Genomic DNA, 23,924 nt, shown 5'->3' on the forward strand with positions numbered 1-23,924 from the left:
ACTATTGACCTCCTCTATTGACCTCCACTATTGACCTCCTCTATTGACCTCCTCTATTGACCTCCACTATTGACCTCCTCTATTGACCTCCACTATTGACCTCCTCTATTGACCTCCTCTATTGACCTCCACTATTGACCTCCACTATTGACCTCCACTATTGACCTCCTCTATTGACCTCCTCTATTGACCTCCACTATTGACCTCCACTATTGACCTACACTATTGACCTCCTGTATTGACCTCCACTATTGACCTCCATTATTGACCTCCTCTATTGACCTCCACTATTGACCTCCACTATTGACCTCCACTATTGACCTCCACTATTGACCTCCACTATTGACCTCCACTATTGACCTCCTCTATTGACCTCCACTATTGACCTCCTCTATTGACCTCCTCTATTGACCTCCACTATTGACCTCCTGTATTGACTTCCACTATTGACCTCCTCTATTGACCTCCACTATTGACCTCCACTATTGTCCTCCTCTATTGACCTCCTGTATTGACCTCCACTATTGACTTCCTCTATTCACCTCCTCTATTGACCTCCACTATTGACCTCCACTATTGACCTCCTCTATTGACCTCCACTATTGACCTCCTCTATTGACCTCCACTATTGACCTCCTCTATTGACCTCCACTATTGACCTCCACTATTGACCTCCTCTATTGACCTCCACTATTGACCTCCACTATTGACCTCCTGTATTGACTTCCACTATTGACCTCCACTATTGACCTCCACTATTGACCTCCTGTATTGACCTCCACTATTGACTTCCTCTATTCACCTCCTCTATTGACCTCCACTATTGACCTCCTGTATTGACCTCCTCTATTGTCCTCCTCTATTGACCTCCACTATTGACCTCCTGTATTGACCTCCTCTATTGACCTCCACTGTATATTATTTGATTTTAAAGTGCATATCTGGTGTTATTCTTTGTTTTTTTTGTATTAAAGTCATGAGACCATGAAACCTTCTAACTTTCCTATTCTTTGGTTTCCAGACTGAACGTCGTTATTTTAATCAAACTAACGGGAGGAATTCGATTCCACATTTGATGCTCTCTGAACGTAATTTCATTGTGATTAAATTCCTCTCAACTGAACTCTGTTTAAAACTTCAGTCATTTTTAGGAGGAAAATCGAAGTTCCTGAATTATTCACTTAAAGGAATAATACAACACGTGTTTCATCTCTGAAACCCGAAGACGACCGAAGGAAAGATTCTGGTTCATCCTGAACGAAACGCTTCGTGGACGTATTTCTTTCTTTAAGGTTTAAATGTTCCACGAGCTCCATCGCCATGGTTACCTCAGTGACAGGAATGAACAGCTGTTTAAATCTTTTTAGGATGGTTGAAGCAGACGAGCTTCTTTCTGTGTTCTTCCAACAACAGATTGTTTGATGTGTTAAATCCATTATCGTCCATTATCCATGTTTTCTTCTTTTGTAATGATCATTTCTCGGGTTTTAAGGTTTCTGTAGTTTATAAAACAGCAGAGTGAAATGAATCACTGCTTGAGAGATGTTGAATTGGAGCATATTAATATCAATGATCTGATCTGCAATCTGATTACAGTTAAACCTTTTAGTCAGCTGTGTGGTTGCTGTTGTCTAAAAATACTCTTTATCAAATATTAGGATTAAAATGACTTTTTCTTGAATTGTTTTTGTAGTCTGTTGAAGGTTGTAAATGCTGGATGTGATACCGGTCCTGGCAGAGAGAGAGAGAGGGAGGCCGTCTCTCCACCACCGTGAGAGAAAGATGCAGCAGCTCGTGTCTTCTGTCTTTTTCTTTTTTCGTCTCTTCACTCCGAACTTTCCCACATTAAACACTTGGACCATAAAAGGACACAAAGATCCGCGACCCGCTCCTGAATCCGCAGCTCAACCCGAGGAGGAGCTCCACAGGCGGGCAGGAGGCTGCCAGAGTGTCCGGAGACCCCGAACCGAGCCGAGCGGACCCGAACCACCACACCACCACACCACCACCACCTGCTGCTGCTGCGGCGGCTCCGCGCGCCCGCCGAGCCGAGCGCGAGGCTGCGCCGCGGGGTTCCACCGCAGGTTCCACCGCAGGTTCCACCGCAGGTTCCACCGCAGGTTCCACCGCAGCGACGCTTCGTCACTTCTGCTTTTTTTTTTAACGGATTTTCAAACGTTAAAAAAAATCTGCGGAGTTTCAGACTGAAGAGAAAAAACGGAAAAAAAACAACAACAAAAAAACAACAAAAAAAGGCCCATTAGCGTCAGTTTCTGCGCCAGAATCACTCAGTAAAGAGTAAAAGACTAAAAGTGGTCTTTAAAAAAAAAAAAATCATTATAATTAATTTTCTGTTAAAAACTTCCGTGAAGAAACGTGTTTAACGTGCTGCTCACCATGAGTCGGTGGACTAACGGCTCCTCCGTGGATCTTTACACCGACACGCAGCCGCCGGACTCCAACTCCTCCAACCGCAGCGACGCAGCCGCCCCGCTGGACCTGCGCCGGGCGGTGCCGGTGGGCATGGTGCTGGCCTTCTTCATCATGTTCGCCATCGTCGGGAACATCCTGGTCATCCTGTCGGTGGTTTGTAACCGACACCTCCGGATCCCCACCAACTACTTCATCATCAACCTCGCCATCGCCGACCTGCTGCTGAGCACCACCGTGCTGCCGGTGTCCGCCACCCTGGAGGTCGGTGGTCGATTATTGATCGGTTATTGGTTGTTTAAAGAGAGGAGGAAGTCACGGGGGGAAAAGGAGGGAAGCAACTTAAAGAAAGAACGGTTGAAGGTGTTGAAACAATTATTTAATTCAAAAAATATATTTAACCAATTAAAAAAAAAGGTTTCAGTTTCTCATGAGTCAGATTTTCATCTTTTTTCTTTCTTTTTATATGACCATGAACGGAACAATATTTTATCCTGGTGGTCACAAAAAGAGTTATACAAAAAAATGTAAACATAATAATAATTTATTAATTTGAAGATCAAAAGAGACAAAATGTAGGAAGGGACAAGTACAAGAGGAAGGAAGGAGAAAAGGGAAAGTAACGATGTTACCGTTCAGGTCATTTAGCCCGTGGACACAGTGGGCAGGGAAGGTCGCGGGTTCGATCCCGGGCCTGGGCCTTTCTCCTGGTGCCTGCGTGGGTTCTGCCTGTTACTCCGGCCTCCTCCCACCATCTGGAAACATGCATCTCAGGTTAATTGGTGATCTGTCCTTCGTCCTAAAGGTGAGCTGTGATAGGTGACCTTGTTCTGGATAAAGTGGCTATAAATACCGGATGGAACCAGATTTCTGCAACGGGCTCGTTTCCCGGCCAGAGAACATCGTCAGTCAAGTTGACCTTTTTTTGTCGTTTTAATCCTGTTGAACATTCATGTGAAATTTAGTTATAATTCTGGAGTTTTAAGTCCATGAACGTGTGTCGTGAGCTCACGGTGACCTTTGACCTTTGACTTCCTAAATATTATCAGGTCATCCTCGAGTCCGTCTGAATGTTTCTGTCAAATTTGAAGAACTTCCCCTCGAGGTGTTTTTTTGGGGGATGTCGGGTTCACAGGAATAAAACCACAAAAAGAATAAAAACCGATGGAGTCAAGAAAATGACAAATCTTTGCATAAATAAGTTTAAAGTAATTAGATTTTGATCTGTGACCTGTTGAATCTATTTAAAGAAGCAGAATCGGTCCTTTAACACGATGTCACGCTGCAGCCGACAGGTAGAAGTGACGCAGTAAAAGCAGGTTTCTCAGGAGGAAGTTGACTCCGCCCCTCGTCTGTGCAGGTGTTGGACTACTGGGTGTTCGGGCGGATCTTCTGCGACATCTGGGCGGCGGTGGACGTGCTGTGCTGCACGGCGTCCATCATGTCTCTGTGCGTCATCTCCATCGACCGCTACATCGGCGTCCGCCGCCCGCTGCAGTACCCGATGATCGTCACCGAGAAGCGGGCGCTGCTCGCCATGCTGGGCATCTGGATCCTCGCCATCGTCATCTCCATCGGCCCCCTGCTGGGCTGGAAGCAGCCGCCCTCGCACGTATGGGAGAAATTACCCAGCATGCACCACAGTACCAAAACCTCATGTTACTGCGCTCATGTATGCACACATATCATCCACTGAAATATTCAAACTCATCCTGCTGCGAATCAGCTTTAAGTTCAGTGATGAGTCGTCACAAATGTTTTTGCTCAACCGAAAGCATTCAAATCTTAATTTATTATGATTTATTTAGTAGGCTATGCAACATCAGCTGTAAAAGTTAGTTTGCTAACATTTTAGTTTTGGATATTTTTATTATCATTTGTTTTTGGATATTTTCTGAACAGTAATATTTTAGAGATTTTATTTATATTTTTTGTTATAGTTTTTTGACTATATTAGTCGATTTTTATTTTTTTTAATTATATATTTTGTTACCAGTAATATTTCAGACATTTATTGCTCATTTCATGCAGACTTTTTTGGAAATTTTCCAAAAAATCCTACTTTGTTTTTTTCCTCCCACCAATCAGAAGATCAGAAGTAAATCTTTGATGATGATGATGATGGTGATGGTGATGATGTTATTGATCAGCTGGTTGCCGTCCTCCTCCTCCAGGACGACACGGTGTGCCTGATCACCGAGGAGCCCTTCTACGCCCTCTTCTCCTCCCTCGGCTCCTTCTACATCCCAACCGCCGTCATCCTGGCGATGTACTGCCGGGTCTACGTCGTGGCCAAACGCACCACCAAGAACCTGGAGGCCGGCATGATGAAGGAGCGGTCGGAGAACTCCAACGAGCTCACGATGAGGATCCACCGGCGGAACCAGCCGAGCGCCGACCCGGGCGGAGCCTCCAAACCCGGCGCCAGCGCGCTGTCACTCAAACTGCAGAAGTTCTCCCGGGAGAAGAAGGCGGCGAAGACGCTGGGCGTGGTGGTCGGCATGTTCATCCTCTGCTGGCTGCCCTTCTTCATGGCTCTGCCCATCGGTAAGTTCCTCCACGGCTGTAACGGACTCAGTTTATCATCTTCATCAGAAAAATCCTTTCTCTGAGAGAACTGCTGATCCAGCAGGAAAATACATCTTTGATAAAAGTCCGGCCCTGAAGACACCTGTGTGGTAATATCTGTTCATAATCATAGCGCCCCCTGCTGGCAACAGAAAATGACATCTGCTTCGTGGAGCTGGTTGATCACATGACATCAGACCGGGTCAGAATAGCCTTCAGACATTGATGATGACATATTGAGAAGCCCATGCTTTTTTGTGAAAGAGCGTTGCCATGGCGATGCAGCAAAGTTTGATGTTTCGCCGTGTAACAGGAAGTTGATGTTTAAGGTCAAAGGTTGCTCCAAACCTCACGAAGCTTTGCACATTCGTCAGGCGTGTTAAGCTCCGCCTCCACGTCCACCGCCGACCCGCTGGACCCGACGGCAGCATGCGACGGCCGGCTTTAATTGGAGTTATTCCTGGAGTCCAAACTCAGAAACTGACCAGAAGAACTCAATTTTAGTTTCTTTCTGAATATTTTTGCTTCCATCTAAAAAACAAGTTGATGAAAGACGTGAAGTGAAACAAGCAGAAGACCGTTCGCTGTAATTCAATTTAAACCAAAATAAAGTTTCTTCTCCATGTTTGTTTTTTTCTCTGGATTTTGGCTTCACGCTGTCGAAAAGGAATCAAAGCTCCTGATTTCCTAAAAAGGGTCCAGGAAAGGTTGCCGTGGCGACTGAAGTCGGCTCTAACCCTCGAACAGGAGCCGTCCAAACACCGATTCATCTGCAACATCCAGCAGAAACCTTTTAACGGAGATTACATCGTCCAAACGGAGAGCTACCCACAATCCCGCTGGCTTTGTGTGACCTCTGACCACGGCAGATTTCATAAGCGAGAGACTGAAGCGGTTTAATATCTGATCCTTTGATGCTCAGAGAAACCGTCTGAGATCAGCAGGTTTAACGTGTCCTTCAGACCGAAGCCGCCGAACTTCAAATTCAGCGTTTTCCTCTTCGGAGTCAGAGCGTGAATTTTAAACGTTCACTTTGTCGTCCAACACTTGCAGAGATAGAAACTCTGGAAGTCGGAGCAGGAAATCAGACGAGAGCTTCTCAGTGTTTTCAGGAAAGCTGCGTATCAACTCCTGCAGTCGTTCTTCTTCACGCTGTGAATCTGACGTTCACAAGGAGGTCAACGCTCGTCGTGGTTTCACCGGAGGCCGTTTAGAAAAGTGGACGTTGAGTCTTCGGATGCGAAAACTAAAACCAATTCAGCTGTAAAGTGAAATACCACTGAGGGCCACTAGGGGCTGGCTCCAATAGACTCCCATTCAAAAAGTGTCAGCGGTCATAAAATATAAAGCCTACAAAGGCTTTTCTTTTCCAGAAGTCCTTCTGGAATCTCAGACAGGACGAACATTTCTGACAATAATTCAAAAAGTGAGTTCAAAGTTTATTGTGGACGAACGTCAGCGATGACGAGTCACAACCTGACTGGTTGTTTTAAAGCTTCTTCACGAGTCTCTTCTACATCAAGTTCAACAACAAACTCTTTCTTTCCCACGTTGAAACCCTCCGACTGAAAGACTGTTGACAAGAACCAACATGTATTTGACTGTAATATCTGCGTTTGCTTTCTGCCGAGTCACGATCTGCACTGCGTCATCAGTAAATCAGCCGAGAGGACGGAGGGAAGGTGGCGGCTTTCTGCTCGGCTGCTTTGATTTCTTAAACTGGATCAAAGACGTCGGGAGAGTCTGCAGCTTGATTTAAGAGCGACGGACTTCTGCTTCAGGTTTCTGTGAACATGTGAATGAAGCTGCAGCTGTTCCTGTAAACACGAGTTTAATCTGCTGCTCCAATAACACCTCAAATCCACAATTCTCAACACCAATTTTGAAAAAAAACCTGATAAACAAAAACGGAAACAGCCTGAACTGTTCTCACCGAGCAAGAGAACATGAGGAGCCTTCAAGTAATAAAAAGACATCGATGATACAGAAAATAAAAAATACTGAAGCCAGAACAACCAGAAAATAATCAACTTTTCTAATCTACACTCCTGCGAAGCACCGCTGCCTAAAATAGGAACGGCAGCAATTATAGTTGTTTTCAATTAGAGACAAAAAAATGAAGAGAAATTTCTGGTTTTAACTGCGTGCATCCTGCTCACAGCTCAGTGATGAAGGTTTTATATTGTTTTACTGAAGGCAGTGAATTTGTAAATGATGGAACTATTTACTAATTATATAATCTGACATTTTGCATTGATGGCATGACAAGATGTAGAAAACACAAAACATTGAAGAACATTTCAGTGTCAGCGTTTGTTGGCGGGATTAAATACAAACACCGAAGAAGAAGAGTGAGTGGAGCGTCTAAACGTCCTCCATGTTGAAATGCGCTGCCGGCTTCATTTACATGAAGGCTGTGGCAGAAACCCAAAACTCTTATTAAATGGAAACCAAAATAGCTTCTTCACCAAACTTGGAGATACGTGGTTTTCAACAGGACAGAAAGCGTCGTGGGCAGGTGTCACATGTTTTTGGTGTTTTTTCCACAGCAGACATCAGGTTTAAATTTCTTCATATATAGTCAGAGACAGCAGCCTGAGGCGTAGGATGGCCTTACAAGTCCACGTTCAGGGAGAAATAATCCACCGGCTCAGGAGGCTGCCTTATCCCAAGAACATCTCAAACCTGATCCTTAGAAATCCTCCGAAATCCTCCGAAATCCTCCAACATACAGCAGGTCAGCGCCTCATCAGCAGGTCAGCGCCTCATCAGCAGGTCAGCGCCTCATCAGCAGGTCAGCGACTCATCAGCAGGTCAGCGACTCATCAGCAGGTCAGCGACTCATCAGCAGGTCAGCGACTCATCAGCAGGTCAGCGACTCATCAGCAGGTCAGCGACTCATCAGCAGGTCAGCGACTCATCAGCAGGTCAGCGACTCGGAGACTCGGGAATGAAAAGACGCGTCACACTGATTCACCGTTTAGAGGCAGGAACCGTCTCTGTGGGAAAATCATAGAAATCAGAATAATATGTTCATAGTTTCATGTCACGGATGAATCCAGAACACCAGCTTCTTCTGCAGCCAGCAGGTGGCGCCGCGCTGCATCGGTTTTACAGTCCTGCTGATCATTTTCCAAACCACCCGTCAGATTATTGATTGATTGGTCGTCTCCCTCTCCAGACTGAGGAGAGGTTATGCTTGTTGTCTGCTGATCTCTCTTCTGGTCTCCAGGTTCCTTCAGCAGCAGCCTGCGTCCTCCTGAAACCTTCTTCAAAGTCATCTTCTGGTTGGGATACTTCAACAGCTGTCTGAACCCCATCATCTACCCCTGCTACAGCCGGGAGTTCAAACAGGTACCAACTGTATGAAGCCTAAGAGGCTCCATGATTACCCCCCCCCCCCCCGTTGACCTCCTGGTTTGGTGTCCTCAGGCCTTCATCCGGATCCTCCGGTGCCGCTGGAAGAAGAAGCGTCCGGGCTGGCAGGCTCACTACAACAACCGCTCCCACCCCAGCTCCAACAGCTCCTCCTTCCATAACGGCAGCCAGCAGACGCTGTCCTCCGTCACCCCCAGCCCTCACGCCGTCACCTCCAGACTCCGCCCCCCGCCCTCCTCCTCCTCCTCCTCCGACCGAAACCACCTCCCCGGATCGGCGGGGAAGGGACGGTTGAGCCCGCAGTCTCCGCTCGCTAAGGATGCTGGGACGGCGGGGGGGCAGGAAGAGGGGCGTCTGTGAACGGTGAAAGTGAAGAGTAGACGGGACGCCGTGGTCGCTCTGACCTGCAGGAGGCCCCCCCCCCCCCCATCCCTCCATACCTGCCGCTAATGGAGGAGATTTAAAAAAACAACAGACCGACGTCCACTCAGGTGTGATGACTGTACCTGCGGAGTCGTTACGGCTCCTCCTCCTCAGCAGCTCACCTGTGGAACATGGCGGCTCGTCTCACCTGCTGTCAACCGTGGAAACACATCACAACATCCTCCAGGTGGAAAACAGACATTTTAACCCTTTTTTATGGTTCCTAACAGATCAGCGCCTAACGAAGGTTTTAATGTGAAACTGATCAACCGCACAAAACCACCAAAACAAGGACGTCAATCTGAAATCGGTAAATCAGTCACATCTTTTTATTTCTTTCCTGCTCAAGATAAAAATTGAAGAAGTCTCCCGGCAGTCGTTGATCTGAACAGGACTTTTATTATGAAAGCACCCCTCACTCATTCTATTAAGACTGTTATTGTGTAAGTCTGACCACAGCGATCATGACTTTTATTGTGAAAGTCTGCCCTCAGTAATTGGAGTAGGATTATTTTATTTTGAAAGTCACCTGCAGTAATCATAGAAAGGCTGTCATCATGAACATTTGCCCTTTATACTCCTTTTGGGAAAGTCTGACAACAATGATCCTAATGAGACTTTTATTGTGAAAGTCTGACACCAGCGATCTTAGGAAGACTTTTATTTTGAAATTCTGCCATTGGTGTTGGCAGCAGCACTGTAATTAAAAGAGTCTTTTCTCTCAGCGATCATAATACGACTCTTATTGTGAAAGTGTGACCTCAGTGATTATAACACGACTCTTATTTTGGAAATCTGACCTGAATGATTATGAGACTCTTATTGTGAAAGTGTGACATTAGTGATCATATTTAGACTCTTATTGTGTAAAAACTGCCGTTGTTTCGTTTTCTTACCCCCCCGAGCACCACCTGGTGGATGTCAGAGGAACTGCAGCTGCTGGTTGGCATGTACCGGTTTCATTTCTCTTCATCTCCTTCACACAGAATCATAAACATCACCGGTTTAGGATTCACACGTCAGGTGTGTGCATGTTACGCTGTAGCTTCATTCGTGGATTTATTTAAAGTGTCACGTTGATGTTGCTGCTGGAAGAGCGAGGCTAACAGTTTCCCTCTGCTTCCAGTCTTTGTGCTAAGCTAGGCTAAACCTGTCCTGGACCCGTCTGTGCTGAGAGATGAAACTGAAGATTGAAGATGTCACTTGTTTCTTTCAATAAAAGACTGAATGGGTTTGAAGTGTTGTAAAGTACAAATGATAATTTAAGTAAATGAATTAAAACACTTTCTGCTTCGTCAGCGCTCTTGAATGTTTTGATCTCAACTTAAAGACATTCAACAGAACAACATTAAATCATTTTCTCGGATGTTCATCCAGAATAATACAAATATACATAAATAAATACATTAATACTTTTATGGTTCAGAAGCAGCCTGACAATCTTCCTCTTTTGAGATGTTCTTCAGTCTCAGTAATCCACGTCCATGACACACTGCTGCTTTAATCAGATCTGCAACTCATCATTTTACTATCAATTCATCTGCTGCTTACTTTCTCACTGAATTCATTAATCATATCGTTCATGAAATTAATTTACTGTCATGAACACAAGGAGCAAAACGGAGTTTTTCTGCATTAAAAAAGACAATAAAAAAAAAACACTCTTAAAATTATGTAATTGTTTTTGAGAAGTCAAAATGCACAATAAATCAGTAAAAGTGATTTTATGTTCATTATATGTGGATGATTTGGATCATCAGGTGCGTTTTACATTCTCTTAGTTTGTGGACAAACAAAAATACAACAGATATATTATGCCGGTGATATCAAAAGAATCAATAAAACAAATACTCACGGATGAATGGTTTCCAAGGCAACGGACGAATGGTTTCCAAGGCAACGGACGAATGGTTTCCAAGGCAATGGACGAATGGTTTCCAAGGCAACAACATAGATGATAAACTGCAGCAGGAGAATCAGTCAGCTGTTGAAAACAAGATCGTGATCAAAGATCTCGAAGGCACCACTTCTACAAAAGGGACGAAATAACACGCAGCGTGGAAACAACACGGAGACACGGAGACATGGAGACATGGAGACATGGAGACCCGGAGACATGGAGACCCGGAGACATGGAGACACGGAGACCCGGAGACCCGGAGACATGGAGACCCGGAGACCCGGAGACACGGAGACACGGAGACATGGAGACATGGAGACATGGAGACCCGGAGACATGGAGACCCGGAGACATGGAGACACGGAGACCCGGAGACCCGGAGACATGGAGACCCGGAGACATGGAGACCCGGAGACATGGAGACCCGGAGACCCGGAGACATGGAGACCCGGAGACCCGGAGACACGGAGACACGGAGACATGGAGACATGGAGACATGGAGACCCGGAGACATGGAGACCCGGAGACATGGAGACACGGAGACCCGGAGACCCGGAGACATGGAGACCCGGAGACATGGCGACCCGGAGACCCGGAGACATGGAGACATGGCGACCCGGAGACCCGGAGACATGGCGACCCGGAGACCCGGAGACACGGAGACCCGGAGACCCGGAGACACGGAGACCCGGAGACCCGGAGACATGGAGACCCGGAGACCCGGAGACATGGCGACCCGGAGACCCGGAGACATGGAGACCCGGAGACATGGAGACCCGGAGACCCGGAGACACGGTGCCGCCGTGTTCCTGTTTGAAGTCATGTTGACCAGGTTTTTATAATGAAAACGTGAAATAGGTTTTTGAAAGCCAAAGTTCCCGGATGTGCCGGTCTTCCGGCAGGACGCGTCAGAGGGGGCGGGGCCGACAGAGCAGTCTTCTTTTACGTCCGCCGACACGCTTCATATTCTCGAGCCGCCGGCGGACGTCAGTCAGCACGTCGAGAGGACATCATGAGCGGAAGAGGAAAAGGAGGCAAGGGACTCGGGAAAGGAGGCGCCAAGCGGCACCGGAAGGTCCTCCGGGACAACATCCAGGGCATCACCAAGCCCGCCATCCGCCGTCTGGCCCGCCGCGGCGGCGTGAAGCGGATCTCCGGTCTGATCTACGAGGAGACCCGCGGGGTGCTGAAGGTGTTCCTGGAGAACGTGATCCGGGACGCCGTCACCTACACCGAGCACGGTGACCGCCATGGACGTGGTTTACGCTCTGAAGAGGCAGGGCCGCACCCTGTACGGGTTCGGAGGGTAACCTCCCGGTCCACCTCCTCCCGGTCCACCTCCTCCCGGTCCAACTCCTCCCACCTCCTCCCGGTCCACCGGAACCACAACGGCTCTTTTCAGAGCCAACTACTCCTTCTGGAAGAGCTCAGTCCTGACAACAGTTCAACTAGTATTATAGATCTATAATACTACAGATCTGTAGTATTATAGATCTATAATACTACAGATCTGTAGTATTATAGATCTATCAATAGAGTAGATTATTATTAATATATTATTATTCTAGTAGATCTATAATACTATAGTATAGATCTATCAATAGAGTAGATTATAATTATTATTATATTAATATATTATTATTCTAGTAGATCTATAATACTATAGTATAGATCTATCAATAGAGTAGATTATAATTATTATTATATTAATATATTATTATTCTAGTAGATCTATAATACTATAGTATAGATCTACCAGACTGCCATCACACTGATGGTGAAATATTGAATGAAATACAAAACCTCAGCCAATCACATTCTCATATTCTGTATGATGTAACACATTTATACATATTGATGTCTATTTGAAGCGTTTATACCATTTAATGACTCAATATGCTCTCCAGGTCATTTTAAAACATCTCAACACACGACTAACTCCATAAATCACCAGTCTGATGGAGCCGTTGGTTATAAACTCATTATAATGGATGTAACATGTTATTGAAACTTACTGCCAATAAATGTTTGAGTTTTGAATTTGCCTTACAGATAATCTTCTAGACAAACAGGTGCCTCAGAGGTCATGAGTAATAAAGTTGTAATAATACAAAATGGATATGATCAGCCTCCGTGTTCTCCGGAGACACCGACGTTAACGTCAACATTAGTCCGTCATACACAAGTCATATTTTGTGTGTCCACATTTTTTTAAGCCAAAAATAGAAACCCTGCAGAGATGAAGGAGTGACGAGGAAAAATGAATCATTCAGATCACGAGGACGTTTATTCCAGATAAAAACATGTTTCTCCCCGTCGGGACTCGAACCGAAACCGTCCTCCATCCTGAGGAGGAGGGGCCACGGAGGAGCATGACGTCACCAGAGAACCCATACTGCTCTGCAGTCTGCTATCTGATATGTTGTCCAAAATATAGTAAAGAAGTCCTACTATAGTAAGTCTTCATGTGACATCACGTCCTTCACACGTCCTTCACACGTCCTTCAGGTCTCCATGACAACCAGTCACACTTCTGAAGATTATGATCAAAGCAACATTTCCTGTGTGCATCTTAATAATAAAGATTTGTTTAATTCACAGACAAAGAAAAGAGACAACAAAGATGACAGTCAGAAATCAGGAGAATCACCAACATCCACCATGAAACCATGAACGTTCAAAGTTATTAATCATATTAAATCAAACCTCCTGATTATCAATCCCAATCACCAAATACAAACTACAGTCAGACATTGAAGCCTGAAGACGTTTAAAGTTTCAACAAAGACACTTAATGTAAAAATAATGTTTTTAACAACAACAAAGAATACAAATAAAATATCTACTGCAGAGACAGTATTCAGTGCTGTTGTATTATTTCTCTTTTGTCCATTAATAACTTTAAACTTTACACTGATTAGATAAGAATAAATAAAAAAACTAATAATAAATGCTGTGGCTTCTTTCTGTTTGTTTTTTAGAAAATTGATTTATTGACATTTATAAAAAGCTTTTTCCAGGAACATTGTTGAGCAGGATGCAGTCAACGGTGAACCATGAAGTAAACGGTATAATATATACAATATATATTATATATGCAATATATGATATATACAATATATATCTATATAGATATCTATATCTATGATATCAGAACATGAATGTTATAACATCTTGTGGGTTCACAGATTTCTCCTCGTGAGAAGCATCCTGTCATCATCTCAGAATTACTGATTATTATTATTAATATTAATATTATTGGTCGTCGTTATTAAACCGTGTTTTGCCGGTGAATGACAGCAGCATCACCGGCACCGTCGGTGTGTTTACACCGACCGGAAACTTCACTTATTAAACGTCAACACATCCCATCACCGGGACTCTTTCACGTCTGTCCGGTCCCTGAAAGTCTCCGCTAACCGGATCAGCACCGACACCGTTCATAAAAAACGCTTTTAGCTGTTTTAAAAGACGAAATGTGAAGAAAAGTCGATCCGAGCGGCTCAAAGTGACCGTGGGTCCGGGAGGTTTGGAGCCTACCGGGAGGAACCGGCGGAGTCCCGGGAGTCAAACCCGAGCTCAGACCGGAGGGGAACCGGTTTCCGTCCCGCTGCCGTAACACTCGTGTTTTAAAGCAGTGACTTTGTGAGCAATTTCTGTCCAAAACGTGGAGGAGAAAACACAAGTGTGACCGCGTTACCGGCGGCGGAGCGGCGGCTGCAGGTTGCCTCTCCACGGTTCTCATGTGCTCGTGATAAGTCCCGCCTCCTCCTCGAGCCCGGACACCGACCCCGACCCACCGACACCGAGACACCGAGACACCGACACCGAGACACCGACACCGAGACACCGAGACACCGATCCACCGAGACACCGACCCACCGACACCGAGACACCGAGACACCGACACCGAGACACCGATCCACCGAGACACCGAGACACCGACACCGAGACACCGATCCACCGACACCGATCCACCGACCCAGATCCACCGACACCGAGACACCGATCCACCGACCCAGATCCACCGACCCACCGACACCGACCCACCGACACCGATCCACCGACCCCCGACCCACCGACACCGACACCGAGACACCGATCCACCGACCCCCGGTCCACCGACACCGACCCACCGACATGGCAGAGGAACCTCCAGCAGCAGCTCCGGCCAAAGCTCCGGCTAAAGCCGCCAAGAAGAAGGCCGCTCCCCGGCCCAAGAAGGACGGACCGAGCCTGTCCAAGCTCATCGTGGCCGCCGTGGCGGAGTCCAAAGACCGCAGAGGAACCTCCATCTCCGCGGTGAAGAAGATCCTCGCGACCAAAGGCGTCGACGTGCCCAAAGCCAACAAGCGCATCAACGCCGCCGTCTCCAAGCTGGTCACCAACGGGACCCTGACCCAGGTGAAGGGAACCGGCGCCTCCGGGTCCTTCAAGATCACCAAAGAGCCCAAAGCCGCCGCCGCCCCGGCCAAGAAGGTGGTGAAAAAGAAGGCGCCCGTCAAGGCTAAGAAGCCGGTCGCCAAGAAGACCGTCGCGGCCAAGAAACCTGCAGCCAAGAAAGCAGCAGTGAAGAAGTCCCCGAAGAAGGCGGCGGCCAAGAAACCCGCGAAAAAGGCCGTGAAGAAGAGTCCGAAGAGGGCGGCGGCTCCCAAGAAGGTGAAGCCGGCGGCCAAGAAACCCGCCGCGAAGAGGCCCGCGGCGAAGAGGACCCGGAAGTAGACCCCGCACACCTGACCCCGCACACCTGACCCCGCACACCTGATCCCGCACACCTGACCCCGCACACCGTGCATCAACGGCTCTTTTCAGAGCCACCACTTTCCACTAAAGACCTTCCTCATGTTATATTAACATTAATATTAATTTATTCTGACATACCTGAATAATAATTACTTTATTGACAACATCCCGAACATGAATCAGATTTAGAAAAAGATGGTTTTATTTAATTGTGCATCTTAAAACCAGACGTGTTGAACAGACACCGCTGCTGATGATGTTAACAGATGTTCTCCAGATGTGCTGCTTTCCTACAATATCCTCCCGAATCTCAACCATCGTGTTGAACCGGAGGTTCTGCAGGTTCCGACTAATGAGGTCCAATCAAAACGGAATAAAACACTTTAAATCTTTTTCTTTCCAGCTGACAGCTCCTGTCACTTTAAATGTGTCACATTAATCATTACAAACGTGACAGAAATAAACTTATTAGAAACTACAGTCGAAAAGTTACTTTCTGTGGCGCTTGTTTTGAAATTTCAAATATCTCTTCCTCCAATAGCGGAGCAGCTGCAGGGCACGTGAGGCTGCTCTGGACCAATCAGCGCGGAGCTCCCTCCGGCTGCTCCTTATAAAGCCGCTCTCTCCCGCTCAGACTTCATTCTCCGACAGAAGCTGAACATGGCCCGGACCAAGCAGACCGCCCGGAAGTCCACCGGAGGCAAAGCTCCCAGGAAGCAGCTGGCCACCAAGGCCGCCCGTAAGAGCGCCCCGGCCACCGGCGGCGTGAAGAAGCCTCACCGTTACAGGCCCGGTACCGTGGCTCTGAGGGAGATCCGCCGGTACCAGAAGTCCACCGAGCTGCTGATCCGGAAGCTGCCCTTCCAGCGCCTGGTGAGAGAGATCGCTCAGGACTTCAAGACCGACCTGCGCTTCCAGAGCTCCGCCGTCATGGCGCTGCAGGAGGCCAGCGAGGCCTACCTGGTCGGCCTGTTCGAGGACACCAACCTGTGCGCGATCCACGCCAAGAGGGTCACCATCATGCCCAAAGACATCCAGCTGGCCCGCCGCATCCGCGGAGAGAGGGCTTGAACCGTCCCGGGACCAGCGAGCACCAACACAACGGCTCTTTTAAGAGCCACACATCCTCATGGAGAGCTTCCTCCAATATAAAGCTCATTATGTTCTTAATAAGGAAAAATATAAATAAATACATATATTAATAGATGTGTGTGTATAGATAGATAGCTCTAGGTATATAGATATATATATATATGTATAGATATATGTATAGATATATATATATAGATATGTGTATAGATATATGTATATATGTATAGATATATGTATAGATATATATATATGTATAGATATATGTATAGATATATGTATATAGATATATGTATAGATATATGTATATAGATATATGTATAGATATATATATAGAGATATATATATAGATATATGTATAGATATATGTATAGATATATGTATAGATATCTATATGCACACATTGTTAACCTGGACGGGTTCATTTAGTTTGAGGTCTTTTTTTAAATTCAAACATCAAAGACTTCAATCACTTCACCAAAAACATCGTTTGTTTCTTCACTAGATTTTGAAGTCACTGCCTCGTTCAGACTTCATTCTCAGTCTGACTCAAAGTACATTTAAAAACAGGACGTGTAGTTTTCAGATTATAATAAATATATTGTGATATTTTGGCAGATTGTCAAAACTTTCGATGTTGGGAAAGTATTCAGCATCTCGGGACTATTTCCTCCTCGTGATCCGAGCGGCCGCTCAGGGCGGTGACCTCGTGGAGCGCATGCGCTGACTTCGGATAAAATAGCCAATCAGAAGTGAGAAACTGCACAGTGTATTTGCATGAAGCGCATTCAAATAAAGAGTCGACACGACTGGAGTTCATCCGTTTTCAGCAGAAACTAACAACACAGACATGTCTGATCCAGTCAAAGCACCCAAGAAGGGCTCCAAGAAAGCCGCGTCGAAGGTTACCAAGACCGGCAAGAGGAGGAGGAGGACCCGGAGGGAGAGCTACGCCATCTACGTGTACAAGGTGCTGAAGCAGGTGCACCCGGACACCGGCATCTCCTCCAAGGCCATGAGCATCATGAACTCCTTCGTCAGCGACATCTTCGAGCGCATCGCCGCGGAGGCCTCCCGCCTGACTCAGTACAACCATCACCTCCCGGGAGGTGCAGACCGCCGTGCGCCTCCTGCTGCCCGGGGAGCTGGCCAAGCACGCCGTGTCCGAGGGCACCAAGGCCGTCACCAAGTACACCAGCTCCAAGTAAAACCTCCCGAGGACAACAACGGTCCTTTTCAGGACCACACACCGACTCTAACAGCTGATCTCCTGTCTGATCAAAGATATTTCTACAGATTAATCTGTATCGGTATGACTGATTGACAGAATTCTGTAAAATGATCAAATCCCCGTTACACATGTTTTTAGATTAAATGTTAATTTTGTCGTTTTTAATGAAAACTAATTTTCTCTTTATCTTAAATAGTGAAAGCAGCGAGATAATTTATCATATAACCTTGAACTGAAGAACACTGAAAGGTCATGAATATCAAACCATGATCTTTAATGAAGATGGTGATTTCTATAAATATAAACTCATATGGGATGGACTCTAGGTCAGACGGGTGATAAAACGTTCCTCTAGGTGGCGCTGTTTCCACCTGTTATGTACTGCTCACTACACAGTAGAATAAACATTCAGTAAATGTTTATTTCCTGTTGTGTTTCTTTAAGTGTTAATTTCTCATCGTCTGATAAATAAATTGTTATAGAGCAGTGTCACTGTAAAATAACAGGCTTTTGGGTCATTTTTGGTCAAATTATGTTTTAATAAAGAATCAATATACAAAAATAACAACAACAAAAATCAGTATTTAACTTTGAATAACAATCATAGTAATAATAATTCTACAAAAACAATCATGTTAAGTACAAAATAATATAAACAAAGACAACAGGATTGGTAAAACAGAAGTTTGCACATACTAATATTTTGTGAAGTGACTCCTTCCTGGTGAGGTCCTACACGGTTCCCAGAGGGTGAATGCAGCGTATCCTTCGGCTCTGCTCTCCCAAACATACTTCCACGTCTTCTTCGCGTTCTTTCCAAGTCGTCATCCTCATTCTTCACAGGTGGATCCACTGGTCTTTCACCTAAATACTTGATGAGGTCCTGGAAGCTTCACACGACCAGCGATCTACCTTTCCATTGTCCACAATGGTAAACTAAGAACAGCGCCACAAAAACAACCAGTGGCCAGTAATATATTACATCAGCAGCATTAAGAACTACCAGAGAAAATGGATGGAAAGAGTTAAAGTTACGAGTTAAAGAGTTGAGTTAAAGGGTTAAAGAGTTAACGAGTTAGAGTTACGAGTTAAAGAGTTAACAGTTACGCGCTAAATAGTTAACAGTTAACTCTGTAGCTCTTACAGAGCTTAACCATTTTCGGCCCCGTGTGAAAGGTCCCCGGTTCAAAACCAGGCAGAAACATTATTTTAACATTTGTTTGTATTTTGAATCACCTTCCATCCAAACCTGTTAAAGATTAATGAGTTTAATAATGTTTTTACCTATTTTAACAGTAACACTACCATAGATCTAGTTTGGATATTGAACCTTCGGATTCATAAACACAAAGTCACTACGACTTCTGCCTCTTTCCTCTTATCAAACATAACAGTAATAGATAGTATCTAGTTGTTTTTTCCGTCAGCCATTGTGTCCAACCAAACCTGTAACATGAATAATGAATATAATTTTGACATATTTTAACACTAGGAAACACCATATTGTAGTTAAATGTTTTGAAACATATTTCACAGGAAGATATTACAAAACAGCAATAATGTTTCCGCCCGGTTTCGAACCGGGGACCTTTCGCGTGTGAGGCGAACGTGATAACCACTACACTACGGAAACGGATGCACAACACAGCACACAACCGCTATGAAGTATGTGACTATTGCGTAACTGGGTCTGGATAACATACATCATGTTAAACATCTATTCTGACAAGTAGTTCAAATACTAATCAAAGTACAAGATACTCATCTTACTACTCCTGTAGATACTCTGTTATTCCTGTAGATACTCTGTTACTCCTGAAGATACTCTGTTACTCCTGAAGATACCCTGAAGATACTCTGTTACTCATGAAGATACCCTGTAGATACTCTGTTACTCCTGAAGATACCCTGAAGATATTCTGTTACTCATGAAGATACTCTGTTACTCATGAAGATACCCTGTAGATACTCTGTTACTCATGAAGATACCCTGTAGATACTCTGTTACTCCTGAAGATACCCTGAAGATACTCTGTCACTCATGAAGATACTCTGTTACTCCTGAAGATACCCTGAAGATACTCTGTTACTCATGAAGATACCCTGAAGATATTCTGTTACTCATGAAGATACCCTGTAGATACTCTGTTACTCCTGAAGATACCCTGAAGATACTCTGTCACTCATGAAGATACTCTGTTACTCATGAAGATACCCTGTAGATACTCTGTTACTCCTGAAGATACCCTGAAGATACTCTGTTACCCCTGAAGATACCCTGTAGATACTCTGTTACTCCTGAAGATACCCTGAAGATACTCTGTCACTCATGAAGATACTCTGTTACTCATGAAGATACCCTGTAGATACTCTGTTACTCCTGAAGATACCCTGAAGATACTCTGTTACCCCTGAAGATACCCTGTAGATACTCTGTTACTCCTGAAGATACCCTGAAGATACTCCGTTACTCATGAAGATACCCTGAAGATACTCTGTTACTCATGAAGATACTCTGTTACTCCTGAAGATACCCTATTACTCATGAAGATACTCCAGTTACTCCCAACAGCCTGGATGACGCACATGTTTAACAAGTGCTGATGTTGTTGTTGTTTACTTCCCAGCAGAACTACACAAGCTTCCTGTTCCACTTTAAAAGTAATTTTAGCCCACAAACTCACTTCAGATTGCTTGTGTTCAGGGCGGTCATACCTCTGAACAACTCTTAAATGACAGTTAAATCAGTGAAGTTTACAAACATGCATCATTTGAATGTGATTCACCAGTGACCTTCGGACATCACATAGCTGTGAGCAATACGGCCCTCAAATGATATCACAAAATATCTGGGTATTTTTAGCAATAAAGATCATCTTGAAATACTGGATAGTGTTCCATTTTGGGCGTCACGGTGGTGCAGTGGTTAGCACTGTCACCTCACAGCAAAAAAGGTTCCGGGTTTGAATCCGGTCCTGGGCCTTTCTGTGCGGAGTTTGCATGTTCTCCCTGTGCTTGCGTGGGTTCTCTCCGGGTTCTCCGGCTTCCTCCCATCATCCAAAAACATGCACCTCAGGTCAGGTTACCTGGCGCCGCGCTAGTGGCAGCCTGCTGCAGCAGCTCCCCCCTGAGAGCCCCCCCTGAGAGCCCCCCTGCTGTAGCGAAGACATTTCCCCTCGGGGGTTAATAAAGTGTATAAAATTTAAAAAAAAAAAAAAAAAAAAAATTTATAACTTAAATAACACAGTGTGAACAAAATACATGTTATTGACAATGTACCTTTAAATATGCAGTTAAAACAAAAAATTCAATTCCTTAGTTTTTAACTTACACACTACACACACACACTACAACACAACACACACACACACACACACACACACACAACACACACAGGACAGCGGAGGGGAATTACTGAGACGGTCCAGAAGACCTTCAATAAAGCAGCTTCCATCGATGCTTGTTGCTGGATAACCTGCGATCAGCATGACGTCATTACGTCAACACGTTGTAGTGTTTCTATCTCTGGTATTAAAGTTCATTCCGGTTTTTACCGTGAACGTTATATTGTTATTGTGAGCTTCAAACTCTCAGCAGACAAACTGTAGCACTCATTTTTGTAAATCGTGATTTCAACAGTATAAAACCTCAATGATGAAATATATGACGCCCACAAACAAGACAGGTGGTTCACACCTGAGAATCCCTCCTGACTCGAAGTAAGCTGCATTTAATACAGAAAAATACCTTTTATTTTACTCACCGTTTGTGAAAACACCAGACTGTCCTTGAGCTCCTCCTCCTGCTCACCTGTCCAGGCCTCAGCAGGTGTCTTCAGGAGCTCCAGTCTACCTGCTAGCCGCGGTCACCTCGTGGCCGTGAAGTTAGCTTAGCTTAGTTTAGCTCCCTAATCAGCAAAATCACCGCGAAAACAGACTCAGTCCACTTTAACGGCTCTGAGCTTCAGAAACAGGTCAAATATTTGACCCGGTTTAAACTCTCTGACTTCTTCACCGTTTTACGTTCTCCTCGTGGTCTTCTCTAGCCCCGCCCCCTCCAGGTTCTCGTGCTCGTCTCTGATGAGCGTCAATTGGCTAACAACAAAACTGACACCTGGCTACCCAATGAGCAACAGAAGAAACAGAGCACGTGAAGTTCAAGTACCCCCCCCCCAAAAAAAAAATAAATAAAAAAAAAATAAAAAAAAAAAAATATATAGGACACACGGTACTCACTAAAATGTCTCGTGTGGGTCTAAACATTCACCTGTGGATCCGCCAGGTGTCCGCATCGAGCTCGTGCTTCCTCTCTTCGCTGGTTCCAGTTAACAGGTGTTTCAGTCTGCCGGTAAAACAGACACCAGTCCGGAGGAAGTTCACCAACCACCGCCGCGGTTGGATACTTCTCTCCCGTCAGTACTACGGCTCTGTATCAGTCCGCACACCTGACCTCAGGTTTAGGCGAGGTGAGCGCGCCACCTGCTGGTCTCTTATTGGTCAGAACCGTCATCGGATTAACTTAGTCAGTTCAGATTTTTATTAATGAGCTCAATTTAAACTTTAGATTCAAAGAAAAATGTAGATAAAGAATACCTTAAGAGTACTGAAGATACTCTGTTACTACTGAAGATACTATGTTACCACTGAAGATACTCTGTTACCCCTAAAGGTACTATGTTACTCGTAAAAATACTTTGTTACTCCTAAGTTACTCCTAAAGATACTCTGTTACTACTGAAGATACTCCTTTACTACAGAAGATACTCTGTTACTCCGTCAGATACTGTTACTACTGAAGATACTCTGTTACTCCTAAAGATACTATGTTACTCGTAAAAATACTTTGTTACTCCTAAGGTACTCTTAAAGATACTCTGTTACGCCTAAAGATACTCTATTACTACTGAAGATACTCTATTACTACTGAAGATACTTATTACTACTGAAGATACTCTGTTACGCCTAAATATACTCTGTTACTCCTAAAGGTACTCTGTTACTACTGAAGATACTCTGTTACTCCTAAAGATACTCTGTTACGCCTGAAGATACTCTGTTACTCCTAAAGATACTCTATTACTACTGAAGATACTCTGTTACTCCTAAAGATACTCTGTTACTCCTAAAGATACTCTATTACTACTGAAGATACTCTGTTACTCCTAAAGATACTCTGTTACGCCTAAAGATACTCTGTTACTCCTAAAGATACTCTATTACTACTGAAGATACTCTGTTACTCCTAAAGATACTCTGTTACTCCTAAAGATACTCTATTACTACTGAAGATACTCTGTTACTCCTAAAGATACTCTGTTACTCCTAAAGATACTCTGTTACGCCTAAAGATACTCTATTACTACTGAAGATACTCTGTTACTCCTAAAGATACTCTGTTACTACTGAAGATACTCTGTTACTACTTAATGCAGGACTCTTTTTGTACTTTTACACACAAACACAGATTCTCCAGTCTGACCTGATGTCCCAGTTCGTCTAGTTGTTACATCACACGCTGGCGTCCTGCCAGCAGGAAGCTCCCTATATGGACGCCAGGACGTCCGCTGCAGCAGCAGGAAACACCATATTTGGGCTGCAGGGTTGTTGTTTTTCCTGCAGGGAGCTGGCCCCGGTGTGACAAAGTCTGATCCTATTGGCTGCCGTCTTTCACACACACACACACACACACACACACACACACACACACACACACAGAGGATTTAGTGCTGACATTAATGCCAGAGTACAGCGTGTGTGTTCACTGAAACTGTGACTGTATAATCCGCAGAATGCATCTTTAAACTCTGACATTTAATTTTCCCCTACATTTTTTTTACATTTTTATAGATTCCTGAATTTGATTGAGATTTGAAGTCTCTCCAGCTGATCACCTCCGCCTGCCCTCAAACACTCTGAACATGGAAGCTGTCGGTTCACTTCATCCAACGACGTTGTGATTCAACCAGGAAGGAAAAGTCAGAAAAATCTGACTTCAGGTTCTTTAAAAAAAAAAGGTTTTAAAAAGTCTTAAATGAAAGTCCAGAGGTTTTTTAATAAAGTTCAGTGATCAGTTTTCAAATGTTTTTGGTTTTAGTTTAGTGTGGAGACATTCAGTTTGAGCAACAGTTCAAAAATCACCTCGATGACAAATTTAAGTCAATGA

At 44.8% G+C, this 23,924-nt stretch overlaps 3 protein-coding genes, 2 long non-coding RNA genes, 1 other non-coding gene and 2 pseudogenes across 7 annotated transcripts; 5 read left to right on the plus strand and 3 right to left on the minus strand.

Annotated features, from left to right (window-relative positions):
- Positions 1-301: 301 nt before the first annotated feature.
- LOC138627357 (uncharacterized) lies at positions 302-2,016 on the minus strand. Its single transcript, XR_011311375.1, has 3 exons — positions 803-2,016; positions 543-698; positions 302-412 (listed from the first exon to the last, which is right to left on the minus strand). It is a non-coding gene; the product is annotated as an uncharacterized lncRNA (long non-coding RNA).
- Positions 2,017-2,102: 86 nt separating this feature from the next.
- LOC138627358 (uncharacterized) lies at positions 2,103-3,613 on the minus strand. Its single transcript, XR_011311376.1, has 3 exons — positions 3,063-3,613; positions 2,397-2,688; positions 2,103-2,204 (listed from the first exon to the last, which is right to left on the minus strand). It is a non-coding gene; the product is annotated as an uncharacterized lncRNA (long non-coding RNA).
- LOC138627356 (alpha-1A adrenergic receptor-like) lies at positions 2,360-8,818 on the plus strand. Of its 2 annotated transcripts, XM_069709628.1 has the most exons (5): positions 2,360-2,694; positions 3,791-4,042; positions 4,605-4,977; positions 8,231-8,352; positions 8,431-8,818. In XM_069709628.1, exons 1-5 carry the CDS (start codon positions 2,398-2,400, stop codon positions 8,734-8,736), a joined length of 1,350 nt encoding a protein of 449 aa, XP_069565729.1. In that variant the 5' UTR covers positions 2,360-2,397; the 3' UTR covers positions 8,737-8,818. The 2 variants fall into 2 exon arrangements, with proteins under 2 accessions (XP_069565729.1, XP_069565731.1); XM_069709630.1 differs by lacking the exon at positions 3,791-4,042.
- A 2,893-nt stretch (positions 8,819-11,711) lies between these two features.
- LOC138627410 (histone H4-like) lies at positions 11,712-12,159 on the plus strand (annotated as a pseudogene).
- Positions 12,160-14,839: 2,680 nt separating this feature from the next.
- LOC138627374 (histone H1-like) lies at positions 14,840-15,421 on the plus strand. The gene has a single exon (XM_069709652.1). The coding sequence runs from the start codon at positions 14,840-14,842 to the stop codon at positions 15,419-15,421; it is 582 nt and encodes a 193-aa protein (XP_069565753.1).
- Positions 15,422-16,101: 680 nt separating this feature from the next.
- Positions 16,102-16,614, plus strand: LOC138627364 (histone H3). The gene has a single exon (XM_069709636.1). The coding sequence runs from the start codon at positions 16,103-16,105 to the stop codon at positions 16,511-16,513; it is 411 nt and encodes a 136-aa protein (XP_069565737.1). The 5' UTR covers position 16,102; the 3' UTR covers positions 16,514-16,614.
- A 342-nt stretch (positions 16,615-16,956) lies between these two features.
- LOC138627349 (histone H2B 1/2-like) lies at positions 16,957-18,269 on the plus strand (annotated as a pseudogene).
- Positions 18,270-19,322: 1,053 nt separating this feature from the next.
- Positions 19,323-19,395, minus strand: trnav-cac (transfer RNA valine (anticodon CAC)). The gene has a single exon. It is a non-coding gene; the product is annotated as a tRNA-Val (tRNA).
- Positions 19,396-23,924: the final 4,529 nt, after the last annotated feature.

Source organism: Brachyistius frenatus, unplaced genomic scaffold (assembly GCF_029030835.1).
Source record: "Brachyistius frenatus isolate BFR_SWC_R1_liver_20210118 unplaced genomic scaffold, ASM2903083v1 Contig_84, whole genome shotgun sequence".
Lineage (NCBI taxonomy): Eukaryota > Metazoa > Chordata > Actinopteri > Embiotocidae > Brachyistius > Brachyistius frenatus.

Excerpts from the sequence above, each read along its gene's own strand:
- LOC138627356 (XM_069709628.1), top strand. The coding sequence starts at position 2,398 with ATGAGTCGGTGGACTAACGGCTCCTCCGTGGATCTTTACACCGACACG. Across the intron at positions 2,695-3,790 it reads CGGTGTCCGCCACCCTGGAG|GTGTTGGACTACTGGGTGTT; the intron begins GTCGGTGGTCGA and ends TCGTCTGTGCAG. Across the intron at positions 8,353-8,430 it reads ACAGCCGGGAGTTCAAACAG|GCCTTCATCCGGATCCTCCG; the intron begins GTACCAACTGTA and ends TGGTGTCCTCAG.
- LOC138627374 (XM_069709652.1), top strand. The coding sequence starts at position 14,840 with ATGGCAGAGGAACCTCCAGCAGCAGCTCCGGCCAAAGCTCCGGCTAAA.
- LOC138627364 (XM_069709636.1), top strand. The coding sequence starts at position 16,103 with ATGGCCCGGACCAAGCAGACCGCCCGGAAGTCCACCGGAGGCAAAGCT.